This window comes from Microcaecilia unicolor, chromosome 2, assembly GCF_901765095.1.
Source record: "Microcaecilia unicolor chromosome 2, aMicUni1.1, whole genome shotgun sequence".
Lineage (NCBI taxonomy): Eukaryota > Metazoa > Chordata > Amphibia > Gymnophiona > Siphonopidae > Microcaecilia > Microcaecilia unicolor.
In genome coordinates, this window is record NC_044032.1 from 567572210 (window position 1) to 567599740 (window position 27531).

The following is a 27531-nucleotide window of genomic DNA, read 5'->3' on the forward strand; positions in this document are numbered from 1 at the left end:
CTAAGCTCCTGAGGATCCATTCCTTCGACACAGGATTCCTTTATGCTTATCCCACGCATGTTTGAATTCCGTTACCGTTTTCATTTCCACCACCTCCCGCGGGAGGGCATTCCAAGCATCCACTACTCTGTCCGTGAAAAAATACTTCCTGACATTTTTCTTGAGTCTGCCCCCCTTCAATCTCAATTCATGTCCTCTCGTTCTACCATCTTCCCATCTCCGGAAAAGGTTCGTTTGCGGATTAATACTTTTCAAATATTTGAACGTCTGTATCATATCACCCCTGTTTCTCCTTTCCTCCAGAGTATACATGTTTAGTTCAGCAAGTCTCTCCTCATACGTCTTGTAACGCAAATCCCATACCATTCTCGTAGCTTTTCTTTGCACCGCTTCAATTCTTTTTACATCCTTAACAAGATACGGCCTCCAAAACTGAACACAATACTCCAGGTGGAGCCTCACCAACGACTTTCTTCTGCTGGTCACACCTCTCTCTATACAGCCTAACAACCTTCTAGCTACGGCCACCGCCTTGTCACACTGTTTCGTCGCCTTCAAATCCTCAGATACTATCACCCCAAGATCCCTCTCTCCGCCCGTACTTATCAGACTCTCCCCGCCTAACACATACGTCTCCCGTGGATTTCTATTCCCTAAGTGCATCACTTTGCATTTCTTCGCATTGAATTTTAATTGCCAAACCTTAGACCATTCTTCTAGCTTCCTCAGATCCTTTTTCATGTTTTCCACTCCCTCCCGGGTGTCCACTCTGTTACAGATCTTAGTATCGTCCGCAAATAGGCAAACTTTACCTTCTAGCCCTTCGGCAATGTCACTCACAAATATATTGAACAGAATCGGCCCCAGCACCGATCCCTGAGGCACTCCACTGTTACAAGAAATGATTTATCTTGGGGAAAAGAACTCTAGAGCACTCGCTACTGTTTATAATTTAAGAGCAGGTGCTGTATTTATAAGTTTTAGGATATTAATTTCTCCACCAATCACCAAAGGTGATAATTGCAATAAATTAAATAAATTAAGTATATATAAAAGATACGATATACTCAGAACACAAAGAGACCGTATTTTTAGCTTCAAAAAGGTTGATTTAATATACAATTGCACACGAGAGGTTGGTTTTAAGAGATCTTTACAGATAATCTGCGCTTAAGTAAGGCAAAGTAGCAGGTCTAGATCAAAAGTTATGTTACTTACAAGTCCTTGTTACATAGTATGTACAGCATGAGGTAAGCACATGTTTTCAGAACAGGAGCAGGGCTTCTGCAGTGAGTGGATCTGAGTTGCTTGCAACTGAAGAGAGAATCTGAATCTTGGGGAAACAGCTTTTGCTTTTATATCTTGCAAGCTTCAGGAGGATATGATCACAGAGTTCCAGGACCTGCTTCCTGGTTTGCACTGGATAACTTGCAAGGCATTATGGTTATTGTAGTCTGTTCACATGATCTGTATTATAGGTCTCTCCTTTCTGCAGATGTCCTGGCGTCCATTTGTCTGATAGTTGATAGTGTGACAAGACGGTGGCCGTAGCTAGAAGGTTGTTAGGCTGTATAGAGAGCGTTGTGACCAGCAGAAGAAAGGGGGTGTTGATGCCCCTGTATAAGTCATTGGTGAGGCTCCACCTGGAGTATTGTGTTCGGTTTTGGAGGCCGTATCTTGTTAAGGATGTAAAAAGAATTGAAGCGGTGCAAAGAAAAGCTACGAGAATGATATGGGATTTGCGTTACAAGACGCATGAGGAGAGACTTGCTGAACTAAACATGTATACTCTGGAGGAAAGGAAAAACAGGGGTGATATGATACAGACGTTCAAATATTTGAAAGGTATTAATCCGCAAACGAACCTTTTCCGGAGATGGGAAGATGGTAGAACGAGAGGACATGAAATGAGATTGAAGGGGGGCAGACTCAAGAAAAATGTCAGGAAGTATTTTTTCACGGAGAGAGTAGTGGATGCTTGGAATGCCCTCCTGCGGGAGGTGGTGGAAATGAAAACGGTAACGGAATTCAAACATGCGTGGGATAAGCATAAAGGAATCCTGTGCCAAAGGAATGGATCCTCAGGAGCTTAGTCAAGATCGGGAGGCAGGGCTGGGGGTTGGGAGGCGGGGATAGTGCTGGGCAGACTTATACGGTCTGTGCCAGAGCCGGTGGTGGGAAGCGGGACTGGTGGTTGGGAGGCGGGGATAGTGCTGGACAGACTTGTACGGTCTATGCCAGAGCCGGTGGTTGGGAGGTGAGGATAGTGCTGGGCAGACTTATAGGGTCTGTGCCAGAGCCGGTGGTTGGGAGGCGGGGATAGTGCTGGGCAGACTTATACGGTCTGTGCCCTGAAGAGCACAGGTACAAATCAAAGTAGGGTATACACAAAAAGCAGCAAATATGAGTTATCTTGTTGGGCAGACTGGATGGACCGTGCAGGTCTTTTTCTGCCGTCATCTACTATGTTACATTACATGGTACCCAATGACAAAAGAAAGAAGAAGAAAAACAAGAAAGCTGGAAAAGAGTTCAAAGTATCCTTTAACCTTTCTTCACAAACATTTGAAAAGGAGTCACGAAGTCTATTATAGAGAGGAAAATAAAACCTTAAACTTTATACTTACCTTGCATGCTGAATGGAAGAAGAACTTGGAAAGAAAAAAAACACACAAAGAATCAATTCCTACAAGCTAAAGAAATTTTAGAATACATTTTTGGGGTTACATGCATGTTTATGATAAATTTGTGCTTTAGTCAAATGAATACTTATCTGATCTGTTACTGTTGTGTCAAGTAGTAAGGGAAAAAATTGATTTATCTGTGAAAAGAAACAAAGGCACTGTCAAATATAGTCAAAATTGGTTGTTTAATTAACAGTGTTGAATAAATTAATTTTAAAAGTATAACATCTGCTTAACTAAATTATTTATTTTAGATTTAATTCCCCTCTTGTTTTAGAAACAAGTAAGCAAGGTTAGTGAAAATAATTGCACCTCACCTCTGTCAGTTTTTTTTACAAGAGTTCACCTGAGGTAATTCCAGGGTATTCGTAGGGTGATGTACAGAAAGACCAAACTAAAATCACAGATGTAAAAAAGCCAAATTCATTTATTAAGACCCTACACGGTCCGTGTTTCGGCCAAAGAGGCCTTCTTCAGGGGTCTAAAACAAAAATACAACACATATATCATGCTTGATACAAAGGGTAATATGCAAAAGTAAGATAAAAATTATAAGACATTTGCATTGTCGCAAGCAATTTTTACACATACATCATAAATACACAAATATGTATGTTTAAAAGTAAAAATAAGAAGGATAAAATGTTAAACTAAACCGCAATAAAACGTATACCAATAAAAGTGTCGTACCTACAAAAACAGTATGCAATAATAATAGTGAAAATTTAAAACATATATATGCACAAAAAATGTAAATTATCTTATGAAAGCTAGGGTTGAAAAAACATGAATAATAAAGGTAATAATACACTTAAAAAATAAACAAGGCAATAACATTACATTGTTACGCTGACAAACTGGCATGCATTGATAATATTTTGAATGTTAATATACAAATATAAATACAACCGTGCTTAAATGATAAAAACGGAAGATAAAAAATATGTATATAGAACGACAAACACAATGGACTTACATAGGAATAGTTTAAGTAAGATATAACATACCTATGGATTGGCATATATACAACGACAAACAATAACAACAAACATTTCTAAAGCGCTACTAGGGTTACGCAGCGCTGTACAATTCAAACATAGAAGGACAGTCCCTGCTCAAAGAGCTTACAATCTATAGATATTCTTCCAAAGGTTCACTGAAATTAAGACAAATCTGGACAAAAACATATGCAATGTTATTGCCTTGTTTATTTTTTTAAGTGTATTATTACCTTTATTATTTGTTTTTTCAACCCTAGCTTTCATAAGATAATTTACATTTTTTGTGCATATATATGTTTTAAATTTTCACTATTATTATTGCATACTGTTTTTGTAGGTATGACACTTTTATTCGTATAAGTTTTATTGCGGTTTAGTTTAACATTTTATTCTTATTTTTACTTTTAAACATACATATTTGTGTATTTACGATGTATGTGTAAAAATTGCTTGCGACAATGCAAATGTCTTATAATTTTTATCTTACTTTTGCATATTACCCTTTGTATCAAACATGATATATGTTTTTATGATATATGTGTTGTATTTTTGTTTTGTTTTAGACCCCTGAAAAAGGCCTCTTTGGCCGAAACACGGACTGTGTAGGGTCTTAATAAATGAATTTGGCTTTTTTACATCTGTGATTTTAGTTTGGTCTTTCTGTACATCTTCCGTTCTTGTTGTTTTTTGGTGTTTTTTACTGGAGATTTGGACTCTCTTTGTTGCTATTCGTAGGGTGAGCAATTGTATCCAGAGGTGGGGTCACAGTAGCCTGACACCTGCATGTTTCTTCCCTCCACCCCCACCCTCCCAGCATCTCCCAATATCATTTCTTTTCTTTCCTGTTCCTCCCTGCTCCTGTGGCCAAACATCTCTTCCTCTCCCACCCCTCTCCTCCACCTTCAGGTCCATTATTTTTCTTTCTTTCCCACCACCCCTTGGATCCATCACTTTCTTCCCTTCTTCTGGGTGCATCTATTCTCCTTCCCCTCTGCCCCCTCCGGTCCATGGCTTTTCTATTTCTTCCCTAACTGCTCTCCACTCCCCAGGTCTTGTACTTCTTTCTCTCCCCTCCCCCCCCAATAGGTCCAGCATTTCTTCTTTCTTTCCCCGCCACCCCCAGGTACAACCTCTCTCCCTCTCTCTTTCTCTCCAAACCTTCCCCCTCCTTGTGTACCTTAAAATGCATCTTCAAAGAGGTTCCCCAGCAGTGGCAATAACTCACAGCCACTGTTTGCAACCTGCTTGGAGCCTCTCTTCTGTCCTAGTCTGCTCCTGCATAAACAGGAAGTTGCTTTAGAAGGGGTGGGGACTGGGGAGTCGCAGCAGAAGAGAGGCTTTGAGCAGGCAGCAAGCAGTGGCTGTGATTTACTGACACTGCCAGGGAACCTCCTTGGAAGGACCGGGGCAGGGAGGAGGCAGGAGAGTGGGAGAAATGCTGTTTCATGGAGGGGGAGGCACTGGGCCCTCTAGTGCTCTGGATCCTCAAACAGTACTTGGTTGCCCGCAGCATACCGGTTGAAAAACATTGAACTAGTTGGTTGGCCATACAGATGTAAAGAAGTTATGAGGGTAAGGATCTTTTCATGGCATCAGAGTGGGATAAAGGCCCTGCACTGGTGTTCTAACTCATTACACTTGGTGCCCTTATACTCAGATGACACATTAAGACTGGCTTGAAGACTCTAATGCTTTGTGAGGAAATTGGGAGACTTAAAAGTATTATTTTGCAATTGTGATGCATAACTTTTGGCTGGGGAACGTGGAGGCTGGATTTCAACATCTTCCATGTGATTTGGTTTCTAGCCTCTGGCAGGAGCTTATGGAGTCCATGGTCCTTGTCCTACTTTTGGGTGTTACTTGTTGACCAGTGGTGGTGCTTCAATGCCAGCTACAGGAGTCAGTGTTTGATTTCTCTTTCTGGCTTTGTTGAGTGGGTATAGAAATAATGTTGGCTGAAAACATTTTTTTACAAACTTGGGAAGTTGGTAGTATAATATTCTTATCTGTTTGCACATTTTCATTTTAGTACACAGAAGATTGTAGAACTGGAACTTACCCGCCTACTGGACCTACGTGAGTGACATAATGCGTTAAGTCTTGCAGCATCTCTGACTTTGTGATATTCATAGATTTGCTTTGCTCTGCTTTAGAAAGAATGCCATAATGCGTTAAGTCTTGCAGCATCTCTGACTTTGTGATATTCATAGATTTGCTTTGCTCTGCTTTAGAAAGAATGCCATAACACTTTAAGATAAATGGCTGACATACATACCTATGAAGTATGAGTCATCAGTTTTACAGGAAAGTTTACTATGGATGAAAATGAGCCAGGTAGCAAACTTTCTTCTGAATCTTTATTGCAGGGTTCAGTCTAAAAAAAAAATGTACACCTTATTGATTATGTAGATGGTGGTAGGTTTGATAAACTTTTTAAATATATTCTCTCTTCTTTTTCTTTTAGTTCTGGCTTATACAGTAGGGCTCTCTAAACCAGGCGTGGGGGTAAGGACAGGTGGCGTGGTGTTCTTACAAATTGAGGGGACCTTTTACTAAGCCATGTTAAAAAGTAGCCTATGATATTTTTAGCGCATCAGTTTCCCACGTTCTGAGGCTGTGTTTAGCACAGCAGTAAAATGGCTGCAGTTGTTATTTTTTCTATTTATGGCCACTTCTTAATTTCCCATTTAGCATGTGGCCATTAGTGCATGAACCCTTACTGCCACCTATTTACTGGGCGGTGAAGGCTCTCACTCTAATCAGGCAGTGTGCGGCAATTTACCCGTGCTGCCAGATAGCGCAGGGCACACCTGCTCTCCATCTCCAAACACCCCTTCCCCCACACACATACTGAAAAATATTATATTTTTTTTTAGTGCGGGATTGGTTTGCCTGAATGCGTCCCACAGTAGTTATTTTTTAGTGTGCGGTAGGCATTTCTCAATGCTTACCGCTATTTAGTGAAAGGGTTTATTTCTTTAAAAAAAAAAAAAAAGAAAAAATTCTCCACTTTTGGCTTTGCTTTTGTATTTTATAAATGGAACCCAATGAACCAAGGCACCTCCCTATGCACAATAATGATCCACTCCCCGTCTTTATTTCACATCCTTTCTCCCCCTCTCTCCCTCCTAACTCCCAAAGTGTAGCAGCAACTCTTCCTTTGGGTCCCTCCCCATTGTCTATTCTCATTCGCTCAATTACTGCCAGTAGCATCAGCACAGCGACTGAAACGGGCAGCTCTCATGGCCTTTGGTAAGCAGTACCCCGCCTCTGTGGAAACAAGAAGTTGCATCAGAGGAGGTGGAACGTGGCCTAAGGCTTTATGAAGGCCCTAAAATGAAGCTGCCTATTTCAAGCGCTGTGCTGCTGCTACCAGGGGCGTATCTGGACTCCGGCGGTAGGGGGGGCCAGAGCCAGAGGGAGGGGGCACATTTTAGCCCCCCCCCCGCCGCCGCCGCCGAGCCCCCACCGCCGAGCCCCCACCGCCACCAATGACTCTCTCCACCCCCCTCCCGCCGCCAACCCTCCCCCGCTGCCGTTCTTACTTTTGCTGGCGGGGGACCCCAACCCCCGCCAGCCGAGGTCTGCTTCCACCTGCCGCTGCCGTAAAAACGTCAGACTCCGAAGTGGATTTCAACAGCGCCTATCACAGCAGCACGGCCACGGAGGCCGAAGATGAATTTTAAACACCGCGGGGCGGCTGGCGGGGGTTTGGGGTCCCCCGCCGGCTGAAGAAGAAGTTTTTACGGCAGCGGCAGGTGGAAGCAGACCTCGGCTGGCGGGGGTTGGGGTCCCCCGCCAGCAAAAGTAAGAACGGCAGCGGGGGAGGGTTGATGGCGGTAGGGGGGTCCAGGGCAAAATCTGCGGGGGCCCAGGCCCCTGAGGCCCCACGCAGATACGTCCCTGGCTGCTACCGGCAGTAATCAAGCAAGTTAGGATTGGCAACAGGGAGGGGGGCAGAAAGAGAGTTGCTGGACCAGTGTAAAAGGAGATGTGCTGCTGGACTGGGTGGGAGGAGAAAGAGGTGCTCCTAGACCCAGGAAAGGAGGAGAAAGAGAGGTAGAGATGCAGCATTTGGCTCTTGGGTGTGTGCTGCCAGGGCACTGTGTATCCCTTGCTAAGGTTTCACATAACCCTTGTACACCTACCATGGATTGGAAACCTGTGGGGTAGGGGATGTTTCTCCTGATGCTTTTTTTTTTTAATTTCCTTTTTAAAGAATCTTTAAATATATAGAAGTCAATATTCAAAGTGATTTAACAGTTCCTGGCTGGTCAAATTGCCAGTTCAGGGTTAGCTGGCCATTTTCAGTGGCAGTGCCTCAACCCCAAAAGTTTAGTGGGGTGGGTGGGCAGCTATCGGATGTGCTCAGGATTCAGGAGGCTAGGATTGCCTGGCTTTTTTTTTTTTGTTTTTTTTTGAGGATTGTAAAAATTTGTAAACTACCTGTTTCAAAGTCAGAAGGATGGCTCTAAGTGTGTGGATATTTTTCAAAGTTTAGCCCACTACAGCTCTCCAGTGTGTTTCCCCTTCTAGTGCAGAGGCTATTGTAGGATCCGGCTGTAACCCCCCCCCCCCCCCCCCCCAAAAAAAAAAAAAAAAATTATCTGGTTCTGGTTTGGGGATGAGGTTGAACTATGGCAGGCATTGGTGGACCAGTGTGGTTCCATTTCTGGATCAGGGGGTGAACTTGGGGCTGCCAGGAGCTGAATCACAGTAGGCGTGACTAATCATGGTGCCATGAATTGAAAGAGTGCAGCCTGGAGGGAGAGGCTGGGAAAAGGGCTGGCATTCAGCCTGGGCTGCTGGAGTTCCATCGCATGCACAAATATGTGTATGATTCTCAGCTTGGAGCTCTGATAAGTAAATTAGAAGCTGAGGTCTTGATTTTCACTACTACTAAACATTGCTGGCATCGCTCCTTGGGAGTTGGGCCAGTGTGGGTGAAGTTCTTGAAAATAATTTTTGTGGTTAAAATTATGATTTATGGTAAGAGCTAATTATTTGTTTTTAGGCTGGCATTGTTTGGAAACATCTTTGAGATGGTGCTGTGTTTAGTTTGAGGGGACGTCTGTGGGGTTTTGGTGATTTCATGGGAAATTTGGGTGAAAAATATATTGTGAGATGGTAGGTAAAAGGGGATCCGGGAAGGCACGCAGAAGGGGGGTGCAGGCAGCCGGGGAACCCCAACGGGGCAGACTTCATGTGCACAACACCCACATTCAGAAAGCTGCGCTACCGGAGGCAGAGAGGTTGGCCGGGTTAAGGAAGAAGAGGAGGAACTACCAGTCCCAGAATCCCTCTCTTCCCCACTCGGCTGTGCAAGAATTAGGGGAGGAGATAGAAGATTGGGAAATTGTCTCTGAGGGAGGTGATGAGGGCCAGCTGGAGAGGTTGAGGGCGGGGGAAGTTGAAGAGGAGGATAAAATGGAGGTTACTGAAGGACTAGAGGAGGGACAGATGGAGATTGGAGCTCTGGCTCAAACCCGAAAAGCTGCTGTAAGAGGGTGGCTAGCTGTGCCTTGGAGAGACTGGTGGAAGACCAGAGGAGAGAGACTGAGGCGCTGGGGGAGATCTCTACTAAAGAGGAAACAAGTGCAGCCCCTGGGAGAGAAAGAGGGCTGGGCACAATTGAAACCCCAGTCTGAACCAGGTGGGACCAAAGCTGTGTAGCTGTGCTGTAATAAAGACTGTGTAAACTGTTTCATACTGGAAAGGTCTGGGCCTGCAACCTACCAAGCTATTGTGTTTTCTTTCTGATAATGTACTGTTCCCTAAAAGAAGTAATTTTGGCTAAAGTGAAGTTATATGGACTGTTTAAACCCTGAATGAGACTTTGGCAGCAAACCTTAACAACCTGGGAGTAAGGTGTTTTCCTTTTGTGTCTATGCTGAATGGAAGCAAGAAAATTAAAGTTTTTTTTTTTTCTATAAACGTCTTGCCTTGATTGAGCCTCTGTGGAAACAATAGAGAGAGGAGGAAGTCCTGCAAGCTCTCAGGGGGTCTGGCGCTGAGTTCCCAGAACAGGCCAAGGTGCTGTGGAGTGAGGCAACAGTTGGGTGAAGAAGGAAGCTAAGCAGGGTCGAGCCCGGCTGTGTCCTGGAAGGGAAACCCAGCTACAATATTTAGATGTTTGTTTTTTTTTTTAATATAATTTTTATGGAAAATGTCCCCCATTACAGTTAATGCAACTTGCTTAGATTACCTTTAAATTCCATGGTTAGGAAAAAGAAAACCCCAAAAGCTCTAATTCTGAGACATGATTGGCTGAGTTTTTAGCTGGTAAACAGTTTCCTTTAGCAACGGCTTGCTTGGCTGTTGGCAAAGGGGCTGAAGGAGAGAGTGGATGAGTGAAAGAGAATTTAGGGCCCTGTTTACTAATCCGCATTATAGATGCGTTAGCGTTTTTAACGTGTGCTAATCATGTTCGCGCGTTAACAGTTTACGTGTGTACAATATTCTTATAGGCAGTGGCGTACCCTAGGATTTTTGACACCTGGGGCCCGTCATTTTTTAACATCCCCCTCCAAAATCCAGTACTAGGAATACCGAAAATACAAAACACTCAGGACCTATAGAGCAATTCTACCATAAGCAGTAATTTCTACGAGCCACACAAGGGTGTACCTAGGAAAAGGAAGCATCTTAAACACTGCATTGAGCACTAGAACATCAATTCACCTATTGTAAAACGAAGATCGTCGATCCTGCACTCAGTGTCAACTGAAAGCCGTGTCTTTCTCACAGACAGATACACCCTATTCCACTATAGAATAAGTAACCATAAACTTTCTATTTAGACAAAAATTAAATTGAACCCCCCAGGAAGCCAGATTCACCACAGAAACAGAAAATGTCCACTAGTACTGTGCAAAATATAGAGATAGCAGATGTAAATTTCACCACTTTACAAATTAACAAATAGAAATAAATATAGAAAATACCGTTCCATATCATCATGTTGATCAATCCATAGACTGGTGGGTTGTGTCCATCTACCAGCAGGTGGAGATAGAGAGCAATCCTTTTGCCTCCCTATATGTGGTCATGTGCTGCCGGAAACTCCTCAGTATGTTCTCTATCTCAGCAGGTGGTGGTCACACACAGCAGCAGCTCTGGCTAGGTCTCCAAGCCTAATTTTTAGGTTTTGTTGAGTACCTGGGGTTGAGGGCTCTTCTTGAGCAAGTGCAAACCTGGTGGTGCCAGGTCCCTCCTTTTCTCCCCCCTCCCGCTGGCTCCGTTTAAAAAAAAAAAAAATGTGGACGTCCTTAAGGGCGTTTATTTCAACGTTTATTGCAGCTGCTCACTGGGACACCAGTTCGTTACAGCTCGGAGCGAGAAGCAGGTAAGTTTTACCTTTTTATAGCGGGCAGGGGGTTCCCTGTTCGGTCTCCACGTGGCTTATGGTGTCGGAGGGCGAGGGCGCGAGGATTCGCTCCCAGGACCACGTGGGTGCGTCTAGCGGGGATGCGGGGATTTCAAAACCTGAATCGCCTTTGTTAGGCATCAGTTTGGAGTCCGGTCAGTGTCCCGGTTCCTCCTGCAGTGCGGCGGTTTTTCCCGCCATAAGCGCCCATCCCCCGCTGCTCGCCCACTCCATGTTGGCTGGCCACTCTGCTCGGACGGCTTCTTCTTGGGCCGCCCTCGAGCTGGGAGACGCTAATACTATGGTCACCCTTGATTCGGGCGACGGTAAGAAAGCGGCCAAAGTTAAGTGCCGTTCTTCCTGCGCGGCTCCTTCTCAGAGTTTCGCGCCGGACGCCATTTTGGATGCGCAGCACGTTTCTCCCCCCGCTCTTGCGAGCGCCGGTTGAGGGTGCGGCTAGGGCCGTGGCCCAAGCTGCAGAAGTGCACAGTTCGGGGGGATTCTCCCCTGAGTTCATTTTGCTGCTGCATCAGGCTTTTCTTATGCAAAACGCTGCCCCTGCCCCCCTGTCAGATAAAGGGGTTGAGGCCTCCGGAAGCAAATGCCCTCGGGTGGATTTCCAGGCCCTAGAGGACTCTGTCTCCTCTGATGTAGATGAGGGCAGCGTATCTGAGTTCTCCCAACGGTCCTTTGGGGATTCCTTGGAGGAGACAGATTCCCGCTCGGATGGACCGGATGACCCCTCTGCAGCGCGGATCTTTCGCTCAGAGGATTTGCCCAACCTGTTAATGCAGGCCATGAGCATTTTGAAGATTTCCTCTCCGGAGGACGTCTCTCCCTCAGCCTCTGTTGGCTCCGCCATTATTCTGGGGAGGAAGCGCCCGCCTAGAACCTTCCACGTGCATGAAGCCATGCGCACCTTGATTTCGGCTCAATGGGATGTCCCAGAAGCGAGCCTCAAAGTGGCTAGGGCTATGTCCCGCCTCTATCCTCTGCCTGAAGGTGAACGTGAGGCCTTTCTTTGGCCTACCGTGGATTCTTTAATCACTGGGGTGACTAAGAAAACGGCGTTGCTGGTGGAAGGTGGCACGGCCCTAAAGGACGCCCAAGATTGGAGGCGGCCTTAAGGTCGTCCTTCGAGGCGGCTGCTTTAAGTTTGCAGGCCTCAGTTTGCGGCTCCTATGTGGCCAGGGCGTGCCTGACGATTGTGCAGCGGGCTTCCCCCTCAGATCCTTCCTTGAGGGCTGATTGGCCGGCCCTGGAATCGGGCTTGGCTTATTTGGCAGACTTGCTGTATGATGTCTTGAGAGCCTCAGCTAAAGGTCTGGCTCAGACAGTCTGCGCGGCGGTGGCTTTGGCTGAAGCATTGGTCTGCGGACCACGCCTCTAAGTCTTGCCTGGCTAAGTTGCCTTTTAAAGGCAAGCTGCTTTTTGGGGTCGAGCTGGATAAAATTGTGACCGATCTCGGCACGTCTAAGGGCAAGAGGTTACCAGAAGTCAGGGCTCGGGCCAGTGGTACTCGCCCAGGGTCCTCCAAAGGACGGTTTCAGGAAGCCCGTCGGTATCGCCCGGGCAAGTCAAGCTCCTCTGCCCCCTCTTCCTTCAAGAGGAACTTCTCCCCCAAGCAGCATTCCTTTCGCAGAGACCGCCGTCCCGGAGGTGCTTCCTCCGGTCCTCCCCCAGGGTCTCGTACCCAATGACGGGGCCCTGGTCCATGGCCCAGTGCAGATTGGAGGACGCCTGTCCTCGTTTCTGGGCGAGTGGACCAGGGTAACTTCAGACGCTTGGGTCCTGGAAGTCATAAGAGACGGCTACAAGCTAGAGTTCTGCCGACCCTTAAGAGACGGGTTTGTACTCTCTCCCTGCAAGTCTCCGGTCAAAGCTGTGGCAGTGCAGCAGACTTTGGACAATCTGATCCGCCTGGGTGCGGTTGTTCCGGTGCCAGAAGATCAGCTTGGCAAGGGACGTTACTCCATTTACTTTGTGGTACCAAAGAAAGGAGGTTCTGTACGGCCTATCCTCGACCTCAAAGGGGTCAATCGGGCCTTGAAAGTTCGGCACTTCCGAATGGAGACTCTCCGCTCTGTTATAGCGGCAGTGAAGGCAGGGGAGTTCCTGGCATCCTTGGACATCAAGGAAGCTTACCTGCATATTCCCATCTGGCCTCCTCATCAACGCTTTTTGCGTTTTGCAGTCCTGGGCCGACACTTCCAGTTCAGAGCCCTCCCGTTCGGGTTGGCTACTGCTCCGCGGACCTTCTCCAAAGTAATGGTGGTCATCGCGGCCTTCCTTCGAAAGGAAGGAGTACAAGTCCATCCTTATCTGGACGACTGGTTGATCCGAGCCCCCTCTTATGCAGAGTGCGGCAGAGCTGTAGACCGGGTGATTGCTCTTCTGAGCTCCCTGGGGTGGATCATCAACTGGGAGAAAAGCCAGCTGCGCCCGACTCAGTCCCTGGAATATCTGGGAGTTCGTTTCGACACCCAAGTGGGCAGAGTGTTCCTGCCGGACAATCGAATTGTCAAGCTTCAGGCTCAGGTGGACCAGTTCCTAGTAGCCTCTCCTCTTCGGGCTTGGGACTATGTGCAGCTGTTGGGCTCTATGACGGCCACGATGGAAGTAGTGCCCTGGGCCAGGGCTCATATGAGACCACTACAACTCTCTCTGCTGCAGCGCTGGACTCCAGTGTCGGAGGATTACGCTGTGCGCCTTCCCTTGGACCTAGCGGTGCGCAAGGCGCTGAGCTGGTGGCTGAGGACAGACAAGTTGTCCGCAGGGATGCCTCTTTTGACCCTGGAGTGGGTTGTCGTCACGACGGACGCCTCTTTGACGGGCTGGGGAGCCCATTGCTTGGGAAGGACAGCGCAGGGGCTCTGGTCTCCTGCAGAGGCAAAGTGGTCTATCAACCTCCTGGAACTCAGAGCCATTCGGTTGGCGCATTTGGAGTTTCTCCCGGTACTGGCGTTGAAGCCAGTACGGGTCCTGTCGGACAATGCCACGGCTGTGGCCTATGTCAATCGCCAGGGAGGTACCAAGAGCGCCCCTCTAGCCAAGGAGGCCATGAATCTATGCCAGTGGGCGGAAGCGAACCTGGAACAGCTGTCGGCGGCCCACATTGCTGGAGTCATGAATGTCCAGGCGGACTTTCTCAGTCGCCATACCTTGGATCCCGGAGAGTGGCAGCTATCGGCTCAGGCGTTCTTGGACATCACGAAGCGCTGGGGCCAGCCGAGCCTAGATCTGATGGCATCATCGGCCAATTGCCAAGTGCCGCGCGTTTTCAGCAGAGGACGGGACCCTCGATCTCTGGGAGTAGATGCTCTTCTCCAACAGTGGCCGACACAGGAGCTTCTCTATGTGTTCCCGCCCTGGCCCATGTTGGGCAGGGTGCTAGACCAGGTGGCAAAGCATCCGGGCCGTGTAATCCTGGTGGGTCTGGACTGGCCCAGACGTCCCTGGTATGCGGACTTGATCAGGCTCTCAGTGGACCGACCTCTGCGACTGCCAGCGGAGCAGGGTCCCGTGATGGTGGAGGATCCCTCCCACTTTGGTCTTACGGCCTGGCTATTGAGCGGCAGAGTCTGAGGAAGAAAGGCTTCTCAGACAAGGTCATCGCCATTATGTTGAGAGTGAGGAAGCGCTCTACTTCTACTGCTTACGCCAGGGTTTGGCGTACCTTTGCATCGTGGTGTGAGGCAGGCTCACTTTCTTCCTTCACTGCTCCAATTTCTTCAGTGTTGGCATTCCTGCAAGAAGGTCTGGAGAAAGGCCTGTCGCTCAGTTCCCTTAAAGTCCAGGTAGCGGCTCTGGCTTGCTTCAGGGGCCGCCTGAAAGGTGCTTCCCTGGCTTCGCAGCCAGATGTGGTGCGCTTTCTCAAGGGAGTTATTCACCTGCGCCCTCCTCTGCACTCAGTGGTACCTGCGTGGAATCTCAATCTGGTGCTAAGCCAGAAGCCGCCTTTTGAACCCTTGTCGAGGGCATCTCTGAAAGACCTGACGTTGAAAGCAGTCTTTTTGGTGGCTATCACTTCAGCCAGAAGAGTTTCCGAGCTCCAGGCGCTATCATGTCGAGAGCCCTTTCTGCAGTTCACTGAGGCAGGAGTGTCTATTCGCACAGTGCCTTCCTTCCTGCCCAAGATTGTTTCTCGCTTCCATGTGAATCAGCAGCTCTGTCTCCCATCCTTTCGTAGGGAGGACTACCCAGAGGAGTACTCTGCTCTCAAATATCTAGATGTGAGATGAGTCATCATCAGATACTTGGAAGTGACCAATGATTTCCGGAAGTTGGATCATCTGTTTGTCCTGTTTGCAGGTCCTCGTAAGGGAAGCCATTGCAGCGGCTTATGTGGCCGCGGGGAAGGTGCCGCCTATCCGGCTGAAGGCTCACTCCACTAGAGCTCAGGCGGTCTCGATGGCGGAGGCCGGGTCCGTCTCCTTGGAAGAGATTTGCAAGGCGGCAACTTGGGCATCAGCTCATACCTTCTCCAGGCATTACCGCTTGACTGTGGCTGCTTGGGCGGAGGCCCGGTTTGGAGCTTCAGTGTTGCGGTCAGGGATTTCTATGTCCCGCCCTGGGTGAGTACTGCTTCGGTACATCCCACCAGTCTATGGATTGATCAGCATGATGATATGGAAGGTAAAATTATGTATCGTACCTGATAATTTTCTTTCCATTAATCATAGCTGATCAATCCATAGTCCCTCCCAGATATCTGTACTGTTTATATTCTGGTTGCATTTCAGGTTCAAGTTTAGTCTTCAGTTCCTGTTCAGGAGGACTTCGTGTTCAAGTTTTTTCAATTGGATTCTTCCATATCATCAAGCTGATCAATCCATAGACTGGTGGATTGTGTCCATCTACCAGCAGGTGGAGATAGAGAGCAAACTTTTGCCTCCCTATATGTGGTCATGTGCTGCCGGAAACTCCTCAGTATGTTCTCTATCTCAGCAGGTGGTGGTCACACACAGCAGCAGCTCTGGCTAGGCCTCCAAGCCTAATCCTTAGGTTTTGTTGAGGCCTGGGGTTGAGGGCTCTTTTGAGCAAGTGCAAACCTGGTGGTGCCAGGTCCCTCCTTTTCTCCCCCCTCCCGCTGGCTCCGTTTAAAAAAAAAAAAAAAAAAAAAATTTTAAACGTCTTTAAAGGCGTTTATTTTGACGTTTATTTAAACGTTCATTGCAGCTACTCACTGGGACACCAGTTCGTTACAGCTCGGAGCGGCAAGCAGGTAATTTTACCTTTTTTTAGCGGGCAGGGGGTTCCCCGATTCTTCTCCTCGTGGCATATGGCGTCGGAGGGCGAGGGCGCAAAGGGTCGCTCCCCGGATCGCTGGAGCGCTTCTAGAGGGGATGCGGGGGTTTTACAGCCTGATTCGCCCTTGATGGGTGACAGTTTAGTGACCGATGAATGTCCCGGTCCTTCCTCCGGCGTGGCGGTTTTTCCCGCCATAAACGCCCATCCCCCGCTCCTCGCCTCCGCCATCTTGGCCGGCCACGCGGCTCGGACGGCTTCTTCGGGGGCCGCCCTTGAGGTTGGAGACATTAATGCCATGAACGCCCTTAATTTGGGCGACGGCACAAAACCGGCTAATGTTAAGAGCCGTTCTTCCCGCGCGGCTCCTTCGCGGAGTTTTGCGCCGGACGCCATTTTGGATGCGCAGCATGTCTCTCCCCCGCTATTTCGAGCGCCGGTTGAGAGTGCGTCTAGGGCTGTTGCCCAGGCTGCGGAAGTGCACAGTCTGGGGGGTTTCTCCCCCGAGTTTGTTTTGCTGCTGCATCAGGCCTTCCTCATGCACAACGCTGCCCCTGCTCCCTCGTCTGGTAAAGAGGTTGAGGTTCCCAGAGGCAAACGCCCTCGGGTTGATTCCCAGGCCTTGGAGGAATTTGTCTCCTCCGATGTAGATGAGGGCAGCGTGTCTGAGGTCTCCCAACGGTCCTTTGCGGATTCCTTGGAGGAGACGGATCCCCGCTCGGTTGGAGCGGATGACCCCTCTGCAGCGCGGCTTTTTAGCCCAGAGGATTTGCCCAACCTGTTGTTACAGGCCATGGACACTTTGAAGATTTCCTCTCCGGAGGACGTCTCTCCCTCAGCCCCTGTTGGCTCTGCCATTATGCTGGGGACGAAGCGCCCGCCTAGAACCTTCCACGTGCATGATGCCATGCACACCTTAATTTCGGCTCAATGGGATGCCCCAGAAGCGAGCCTTAAAGTGGCTAGGGCTATGTCCCGCCTCTATCCTTTGGCTGTGAGTGAGCGTGAGGCCTATCTGTGGCCTACCGTGGATTCTTTAATCACTGCGGTGACTAAGAAAACGGCGTTGCCGGTGGAAGGTGGCACGGCCCTAAAGGACGCCCAAGACAGAAGATTGGAGGCGGCCTTAAGGTCGTCCTTTGAGGCGGCTGCTTTAAGTTTGCAGGCCTCAGTTTGCGGCTCCTATGTGGCCAGGGCGTGCCTGACTATGGTGCAGCGGGCTTCCCCCTCGGATCATTCCTTGAGGGCTGATTGGCCGGCCCTGGAATCGGGCTTAGCCTATTTGGCAGACTTGCTGTATGATGTCTTGAGAGCCTCAGCTAAAGGCATGGCTCAGACAGTCTCTGCGCGGCGGTGGCTTTGGCTGAAACATTGGTCTGCTGACCACGCCTCTAAATCCCGCCTGGCTAGATTGCCTTTTAAAGGCAAGCTGCTCTTTGGGGTCGAGCTGGACAAAATCGTGACCGATCTCGGCACGTCTAAGGGCAAGAAGTTACCAGAGGTCAGGGCTCGGGCTAGTGCTCGTCCCGGTACCTCCAGAGGACGGTTTCAGGAAGCCCGTCGGTACCGCCCGGGCAGGTCGGGTTCTTCTGCCCCCTCTTCCTTTAAGAGGAATTTCTCCCCCAAGCAGCATTCCTTTCGCAGAGACCGCCGTCCCGGAGGTGCTCCCTCCGGTCCTCCCCCAGGGTCTCGTACCCAATGACGGGGTCTTGGTCCACGCCCCAGTGCAGATTGGAGGACGGCTGTCCTCGTTTCTGGGCGAGTGGACCACAATAACTTCAGACGCTTGGGTGCTGGAAGTCATCAGAGACGGCTACAAGCTAGAGTTCTGCCGACCCTTAAGAGACGGGTTTGTACTCTCTCCCTGCAAGTCTCCGGTCAAAGCTGTGGCAGTGCAGCAGACTTTGGACAATCTGATCTGCCTGGGTGCGGTCGTTCCGGTGCCAGAAAGTCAGCTTGGCAAGGGGCGTTACTCCATTTACTTTGTGGTACCAAAGAAAGGAGGTTCTGTCCGGCCTATCCTCGACCTCAAAGGGGTCAATCGGGCCTTGAAAGTGCGGCACTTTCGCATGGAGACTCTCCGCTCTGTTATAGCGGCAGTGAAGGCAGGGGAGTACCTGGCATCCTTGGACATCAAGGAAGCATACTTGCATATTCCCATCTGGCCTCCTCATCAACGCTTTCTGCGTTTTGCAGTCCTGGGCCGACACTTCCAGTTCAGAGCCCTCCCGTTCGGGTTGGCTACTGCTCCGCGGACCTTTTCCAAAGTAATGGTGGTCATAGCGGCTTTCCTGCGAAAGGAAGGAGTACAAGTCCATCCTTATCTGGACGACTGGTTGATCCGAGCCCCCTCTTATGCAGAGTGCGGCAAAGCTGTGGACCGGGTAGTTGCTCTTTTGAGCTCCCTGGGATGGATCATCAACTGGGAGAAGAGCCAGCTGCGCCCGACTCAGTCCCTGGAGTATCTGGGAGTTCGATTCGACACCCAAGTGGGCAGAGTGTTCCTGCCAGACAATCGGATTGTCAAACTTCAGGCTCAGGTGGACCAGTTCCTAGTAGCCTCTCCTCTTTGGGCTTGGGACTATGTGCAGCTGTTGGGCTCTATGACGGCCACGATGGAAGTAGTGCCCTGGGCCAGGGCTCATATGAGACCACTTCTACACTCTCTGCTGCAGCGCTGGACTCCGATGTCGGAGGATTATGCTGTGCGCCTTCCCTTGGATCCAGCAGTGCGCAAGGCGCTGAGCTGGTGGATGCAGACAGACAAGTTGTCTGCGGGAATGCCTCTGGTGACCCCAGAGTGGATTGTCGTCACGACGGACGCCTCTTTGTCGGGCTGGGGAGCCCACTGTTTGGGAAGGACAGCGCAGGGGCTCTGGTCTCCTGCAGAGGCAAAGTGGTCTATCAACCTCCTGGAACTCAGAGCCATTCGGTTGGCGCTTTTGGAGTTCATCCCGGTACTGGTGTTGAAGCCTGTACGGGTCCTGTCGGACAATGCCACGGCTGTGGCCTATGTCAACCGCCAGGGAGGTACCAAGAGCGCCCCTCTAGCCAAGGAGGCCATGAGTCTGTGCCAGTGGGCAGAAGCGAACCTGGAACAGCTGTCAGCGGCCCACATTGCCGGAGTCATGAATGTCAAGGCGGACTTTCTCAGTCGCCATACCTTGGAGCCCGGAGAGTGGCAGCTATCTGCTCAGGCGTTCTTGGACATCACGAAGCGCTGGGGCCAGCCGAGCCTAGATCTGATGGCGTCATCGGCCAATTGCCAAGTGCCGCGCTTTTTCAGCAGAGGACGGGACCCTCGATCCCTGGGAGTAGATGCTCTTCTCCAACAGTGGCCGACACAAGAGCTTCTCTATGTGTTCCCGCCCTGGCCCATGTTGGGCAGGGTACTAGACCGGGTGGCAAAGCATCCGGGCCGGATAATCCTGGTGGGTCCGGACTGGCCCAGACGTCCCTGGTATGCGGACTTGATCAGGCTCTCAGTGGACGACCCTCTGCGACTGCCAGTGGAGCAGGGCCTGTTGCATCAGGGTCCCGTGGTGATGGAGGATCCCTCCCCCTTTGGTCTTACGGCCCCAAAATCGACGCACCTCCTCCCCACCAGGTCTACGCGAATCCTCCACCCCACGCCCCGAGGTCGACTCATGCATCGCTTTCAACTAATTCACCTCACTGACTGAAGTGTCCTCTTGATTGTAAAAGAAGCATAGAACAGCACAGGGCAGCCTCGCCTTCACCCTTCCCCTGCTCTCTCAGCGCCCCACCTTCATTTCCTGTTGGCTGGGATGCAGAGAGAGCAGGGGAAGGCTCAAGACCAGCCTGCCCTCTGTTCTTCTGTGCATCTTTTACAATCAGGAGTACTTCAGTCAGGTGAATCAGTTGAAAACGATGCCTGCATCGATCTCGGAGGGGGGGAGGTGCGTCGGGGAAACATCACTGATAGCAGCCACGGAAAGCTGCAGGAGCACACATCAGGGCTAGCAGCCACGAAAAGCTGCAGGAGGAGTAGGAGGTGGGGAGAGAGGCAGAGGGATGAAAGCACACACACACCCACTCTCTCTCACAAACACACTGCACTCACTAACTTTCTCTGTCACAAACATACACTTGCATCTGGCAGACAGGGACCACGGAGGGAAGAGGGCCACCTTGGGGGAGGGGGGCACCCTGGCGCACACTCTCATTCCCACACACTCACTCTCTCTCTGTCACAAACACACACACTTGCTACCGCCTCTTTCATCACACACCCTCTCACACACAAACACTGACACACTCTTTCTCTCTCTCTCTCTCATTCTCTCTCTGACACACACACTCCATCTCTCCCACACACTCTTTCTCAAACATACACTCTGAAGAAAACCTTGCTAGCGCCCGTTTCATTTCTCACAGAAACGGGCCTTTTTTTACTAGTAATAGATAATAGAAGCCTAAACAGTGTCTCTTTCCCAGACACTAGAAACTGTGTCTAGTCAAGGGGTCAGATTTTTTCCTTTAATTTACTAAAGAGTAGGATAGTAGGTGACAGCATCTGGCTACAGAAGCTGAAAAGGCTGGGCCCCTATGTATATAAGAAAGGAGAAGAGATGAAAAAACAAGAGAGACTAAAGTATGCACAGATAAGTGAACTTTCACACCTGTGAAAAAGGACACATTCAAATTATTCTCTGTAGTGTATATTCTGCTATGTTGACTTCATCAACTATATTTCATAAAATGATCTAACCAACACTGCCAATTGTATCTGCTTGTATAGTTGGTGAAACAGAGCATTTTCAGGGCTTGATTTGAGATGACAATCAAGAAGTTCATCATCGCTAGCAGCCTTAAGTTGCAAGACAGCTCGAAAGTTTCCTTGGTCATCCTGAACATGAAATTTTACCACCATCTCGATCATGCAGTGGAATACCACAACGTGCAAGAAAGATAATGCTTTCAATTATTTGAAGCTAGAACTTGATGGATGGATGTTTGTTTGACATTTGTGCTGCTGTATTAAGTTGTATGCTGATTTCATTGCTTGGATTTCGCATGGCTGCAATGAATAGCTCGGCTTAGTGGCTGCATCGAGGTGAGAATTGCGACTCAGATGTTCCAATACTTCACCAGACCAACATGTTTAATGTCAAAATAGAAAATTCACAAAGCCCTTCATGATCAAAAGCAAATGCCAGCGCTAGAGGCTGTTAGCGCCGGTGATTGCTAGTCTCGCATGATCAGAGCCTTCGAGCGTGTGAAAAAACGCACTCGAGGGCTCGTAGCACAAGTAGCATGCAAATACATGCTAAACAGGGCATTAGGTATTCCTCCCCAATGATCAGCGGCCAGCGCGCCAAAATTTGGGTTGCTGGCTGCGGCAAACCCTACGCCAGCTCCGAGCTGGCGTTAGGGTTTGCCGAACATTGGGGAGGAATGGTGAGCCCTGTCCAGCATGCAGCTGAATGCTGGCAGGCCCCCGTTCCCCCCTAAAGCAAACGCTAACGGGGCTGGAGGTCCGGTGGACCTCCGGTCCCCCTGACGATCCTACCCCCCCAGGTTCAGGGCTTGCTGGAGATCTGGTGGGTCTCCAGCCCTCCCAAACCCCCAGAAAATGTCCATTGGCCACCGGCCAAACCCTCTCCCACCCAGTGAGCGACTGGGGGGGGGGGGCTGGAGGTCTGGCAGACCTCCGGACCACCCCGACTCCCCCCCTCCAGCGTTGGCTACCGAATTCCCTGGTGGTCCAGCAGTAGTAGTAAAAGAGACCCCCCCCCCGGCCCCCCCCCCCCCACCTTGGTTGGAGGAGGGAGGTAGCCTGCCTCCTTCCTCTTCCATGGGTGATGCCGCCACAAAATGGCGTCCAGCTCCGCCCAGTGCATCCTGGGATGCACTGGGTGGGGCTACAGACCATATAAGGGAGCAAATCCCTTATATGATCTGTAGCTCCGCCCAGCACATCCCATTTTGTGGCGTCGTCACCCATGGAAGTGGAGGGAGGCAGGCTACCTCCAACCAAGGTAGGGGTCTGGGGGGGGGGGGGTCTCTTTTACTGCTACTGCTGGACCACCAGGGAATTCGGTAGCCAGCGCTGGGGGGGAGGGGAGTCGAGGGTGGGAGAGGGTTTGGCCGGTGGCCAATGGACATTTTCTGGGGGTTTGGGGGGGCTGGAGACCCACCGGATCTCCAGCCCTCCCTGAACCTGGGGGGGACCGGAGGTCCACCGGACCTCCAGCCCCCGTTGCTCAGGCCTCAGGGCAGGGTGTTTGACAGGTTTGGGCTTTTGATAGCCCAGACCTGTCAAACAAGTGCGGGAGGATTGTGCTGAGCGCATTCTCGGCACAATTCGCCTGCACTTCTACCCGATGATGAGAGATAATTGCGCTGCTTAAATTTGCATTATCTCTGATCATCCTTGCGGTAAAGCCCTGCGCTGTTCCAGCTCTATTTTTAGAGTGGAACAGCGCGGGACTTTGATCATCTGCCCATAAAACTCCAATTTGCACTTTTTTCTTCTGCCAACCTTGTTGACTGCAACCAATGCATAGTATGTACAGAACACCCTGTCAAGTTTTAGTGAATATGCAAAACATGGATATTTCAACAATTCTGAATGGTGTAGTCTGCATGTAGCTGTTCTTCCACAATCAATGTGTGTTGCAGTAGGCCATGCATAAGACTCGGGTGGGATATAGCAGTGAGGAATCGTAACTTATCAATGTCTGACAATCATTAGGGTTGTTTTAATTGTTCTTCATAACAGAATCATTATGGTACATAATTGTGTCTGTAACAGCTGCCGCTGTATTAATAAGTATCCCTCTGTCACTGTCCTTGCTTGTGGCAGATGCATCGCTGTTATTCAGTTTAAGGCATACTGTAGTTTTCAAGATCTTGGTGAAAAATTCAGATAATCTGATATGTTTATAACGTTTCATAGCAATGAGATGAGTACTAGTAGTATGACGTGGTCATAATTGTACAAAAATGTTCAATATAATAACTGCGCAGTGATAGTGTTGGCAGCAATTAAATGTTCCAGTAGTAATTCTGGTAACAAGTGATGGCTGAACTTTGAAGGTAGGTCATAAGAACATAAGATTAACCATACTGGTTCAGACCAATGGTCATCTAGCCCAATATCCTGTTTCCAATAGTGGTCAAACCAGGTCACGAGTACCTGACAAAAGAGGAAGAAACCACATTAGGTACAGATGAATGGCCTTCCAATGAAATCCAAGAAGAAACACCAGAGATGAAACCAAAGATCAAATATTTATTGAACCACCAAACTACAGTCTTGACATGGAGCCGTGTTTTGATGTGAACTGCCTGCTTCATATCAAGTCACAAAATCTGCTTATAAACACTCAGAAAAAATATATATTGGTACACTAGTAAAAAAGGCCCGTTTCTGGCTCATTAACGTGGAGGGGGGGTTGTTTAAATCTGAGGGAGGGGGGAGTATGCAACTCGGTGGGAGGGGCGTGATGGGCTTTGAACTGGGAGGGACGGAGGGGAGGTAGTGTCGTGTGTGTGTGGGGGGGGGGGGCGGGTGTGTGGATGTGCTTCGGTTGGTGGGAGGGTGGTGTTTCATGTTATGGGGTGTGTGGATGATGTGATTCGTTGAGTGTCATTGCGCCGCCCTCGACGTCATCACGTTTGACGCGTGGGCGGGGCAGACACTCATGGACGAAAAATTATCTCTGCCACTTCACTTTAGAACGTTGGGAAAGTGAGGCTTCATTAGAACGTTGGAGGTGCGTTTTATATAGAGAGATATGCATAAACAATGTAACATTTTAAAACAAAACAATGAGAATATCAAAATAAGTAACAAAATCATGAACACCCATAGCTGGGATGTTAATATAAACACCATATAAAAAAAAGCAGATGAAATGCTAGATACAATACTAATGCCATGGCATAGGTATAATGAGAAAAAAAACATTTAAAATTAGGATTCACATTGAAATACACCTATCCAATAAACTGATAAATTATGTACAAGTATTGCAGACAAAACAAGAAATATAAACATTGTAATACTGCAGCCTTTTATAGCAGTAGGGTGTCTCAGTTGGCATTTCAGTTCCATAGCAGTAATGAAGTGGCATTTTGTGTGTATTTGTACTATGACGTTAACATTTATTCCAAATACAGGCTTGCATAGAGAGGTCACCCAGGAGTGTCTGAAGCAAATGGATGAGAATTGGTCCCCTCCCCACTAAGTGAACTGCATTGTGCCTATCAGAGGTCAGAAAGGAGAGGATTCCAAATGAGCAAATTTCAAGTGATCACAAAGGGAAAGAATTACAAATATTGTAAAAGGATGGAAGACGTTTCGTATTACTAAGTGTTTTGTCTTGCTAGTTTAGAGTTTTGTGTAATAGCGTTATGATATAGACATGAAAATATGTTTAGACTCTGTAGTCAAAAAACAAACAGATGGACTATTATTGACCCGAGGTCCTTTAAAAAAAACAAAAAACAAACTCTGGCCACTGGTGTGCTGCCGTTAGGGCATCTCCATATTTAGAGCAGCACACCAGTGGCTGGAGTTAAAATAAAAAGAAAAAAAAATTAGTGACATTAGGTCAATAATAGTCCATCCGTTTGTTTTTGAGTTGCAGCTACACAGTCTAAAAGCATTTTCATGTCTATATCATAATGCTGCAGTAATAGCATTATGATATAGAAATGAAAATACCTTTAGACTCTGTAGCTGCAACTCAAAACCAAACTGAATTCAAGGGTTGTAGTGGGACACAGGGAATGAACAGGCAAGTCTTACTGTTGAGAAGATGTGGCCTAGATGGGGGTGGTATAAGGGGACATGTTTGTTTTTTTATTATTGGGTCTGCTAGCTGGTAAAAAATGTATCCTGCAGCAGACTGGGAAGGAACCGCTAATAAATCTGACACCCCCCCCCCCCCCCCCGATTATTTCTCAAAGTGATGGGTTGAATTATCTTTTTCAAACTGATCGTTATTTAATTAGCTCTGGGTTTATCAATGACATCTGGTACTACCACTGTGATGTAAGCATGACAGTGATTTGGGGGGGGGGGGGGGGGAAATAACATTGTTATTTTAGTGCAGCTGTGCTGAAAGGAAGGACAATGTTAATGACATTATTTGTCCCTAGTTAAAAATGCAGTATGGTAATAATCATAGTAAGATTTTAATTTCACATAAAACTGTATAATGATGAGGGCACTTCCATTTATATACTACGTGTATTGCTTCAAAGTCTGTGGATGCGTTTGACTGCGGAAGTATGCATGTGTTTTTACTTTGAAAATCACCTCAGGGAAAAAGCATGTGTCCCCAGGCCCAGCTTCTGTGTTCAAAGTACTGTACATACATATATTGTGGTGGTTCCAGGATGTGCAGGAACTTGGGACACAACCAAGTAGACCACAGGAAAAAGGACATCCCCCCCCCCTCCCGAGGAGCTGCCAGACAGAAAATAAACGAGTGTACATAAGTAATGCCACACTGGCAAAAGACCAAAGGTCCATCGAGCCCAGCATCCTGTCCACGACAGCGGCCAATCCAGAGCAACGATAGCAGAGGTTCAGCTCCTAATGAAGCCAATACGAAACAGGAGCTCGCTGTAGAGTGGACTTTCAAGATAAAGTGATAAAAAAGATAAGTGCTAATGTTGCTTATAAAAGTAAATTGATTTGGGACGCTGATCCAAGATGGCGGAATGAACCTGACGCTGATCTCCGCGCTCCTCGACTAGCTTTGAGCTCTTTGCTCTCTTTCTTCGTTATGCCGAAACGCAGAGGGAAATCGGCTGCCGCTGTTCCCCCAAGCCGATCTACTACTCAGGTTTCGGGTACTTTAGATACCTTTTTGCGGAGATCCGGAATTCAACAGCGGTCGGAGAATGGCACGCTTGTGACGCCTGGAATAGGTGGAAGTTCCGAGACGCCGCCCAGTGCATGACCTCTCTAAGTCCCGACCAGCGTGCTCGCCCCCCGCAACCCCTGGGCGTCTCTCCCCCGGCGTCGGCGTCGTCGTCTCCTCTGCAAGCCGGATGTGTTTTAGCAGTGGAGCAACGGGAGAACACAATAATCATGCCGGAGGATAAGAGTGTGGAAGGGAATTTTATCCCTTCTTTAGCCCAGGAGTCTATATCTTTGCTTGCGGGATCCCCTCTGAGATTAACGGGAATGCAACCTGTAAGTACTTCAGCTGAAGGGCAGCAGACTTTAAACACTTTAGCGTTTTTAGAAGTTAAACCACCAGAAGTGACCCTGGACAATCTATGGCTTCTGATAGTTAATCTAGGAAAAGCTATATGTCCTCAAGTTCAAGTATTAGAATCACGAGTAAAGAAACTAGAAGAAACAGTTGTTGCCGCGGAAATTGAAAGGAAGGATATATTAAAAAATGAAAAAAATCAATTGGAACTTACAGAAAAAATACAAGAGAGACAAACAACTTTAATTAAAGACTATATTAATATGAGAAGGAAGATTGAGTCTCTGGAGAACTCCCAAAGGGCTAATAATCTGAGATTTTTAAATTTCCCTAAGGCAATTACGACTGCGCCTAGAGAACTGTTGAAAAAATATTTCAAAGACTCTTTGGGGATGCCGGAGGACTCTCTTCCTCCTTTAATTCAAGCATATTATTTACCAACTAAAATGCCTGGAAATACTTCAGATCAACCATTAGATGTTTCCGCAGCATTAGATGCTCCAACTGTCGCATTAGTGTCTCCAGCAACATTATTGGTAACAGTTGCCTTTCCTTCAGATAAAGCGTGGATTATGAGACAATTCTTCAAAAATAAAGATAAAGAATTTATGGGTTTAAAAATACGTATATTTCCTGATGTTTCTAAGGAAACACAAAGAAGACGTAGACAATTTTTGCTTTTAAAACCAGGTGTCCTTCAGTTGTGAGCTACCTTTTACCTACGTTACCCTTGTAAGTGCGTAGTCTGTTACCAGTCAGTGAAGTATGTTTTCTATGAATCCTCACAACTTACAGAATTTCTTGTTACCAGAAGAGTTTGAGATCTTTAGGGAATATAGAGCTATGATTGAAATAGGAACTCTTTGTTTAGTCAGGTTTAATAATTCTTAATATTATATTCTTCTTTACTTTCCACATGTGTAATTCTTGGATTATAAAACTGAGGACTCGAGTGTACTTAAATCTGTTAATTCTTAATTGTGAATTAAGGATGTATTTTTTTTTTTCTTTGATGAAGTACCTTTTCTGCTCAA

The 27531-nt window shown here is 48.2% G+C and overlaps 1 protein-coding gene across 1 annotated transcript in view; it reads left to right on the forward strand.

The window, feature by feature from the left end:
* The window catches only part of LOC115461562 (acid ceramidase-like), a 213712-nt gene that overhangs the window by 16897 nt on the left and 169284 nt on the right, over positions 1-27531 (forward strand). Inside the window, exon 2 of the mRNA XM_030191471.1 lies at positions 5715-5761. Within this exon, the coding sequence (XP_030047331.1) occupies positions 5715-5761 (47 nt within the window). The remainder of the gene's footprint in view (positions 1-5714; positions 5762-27531) is intronic.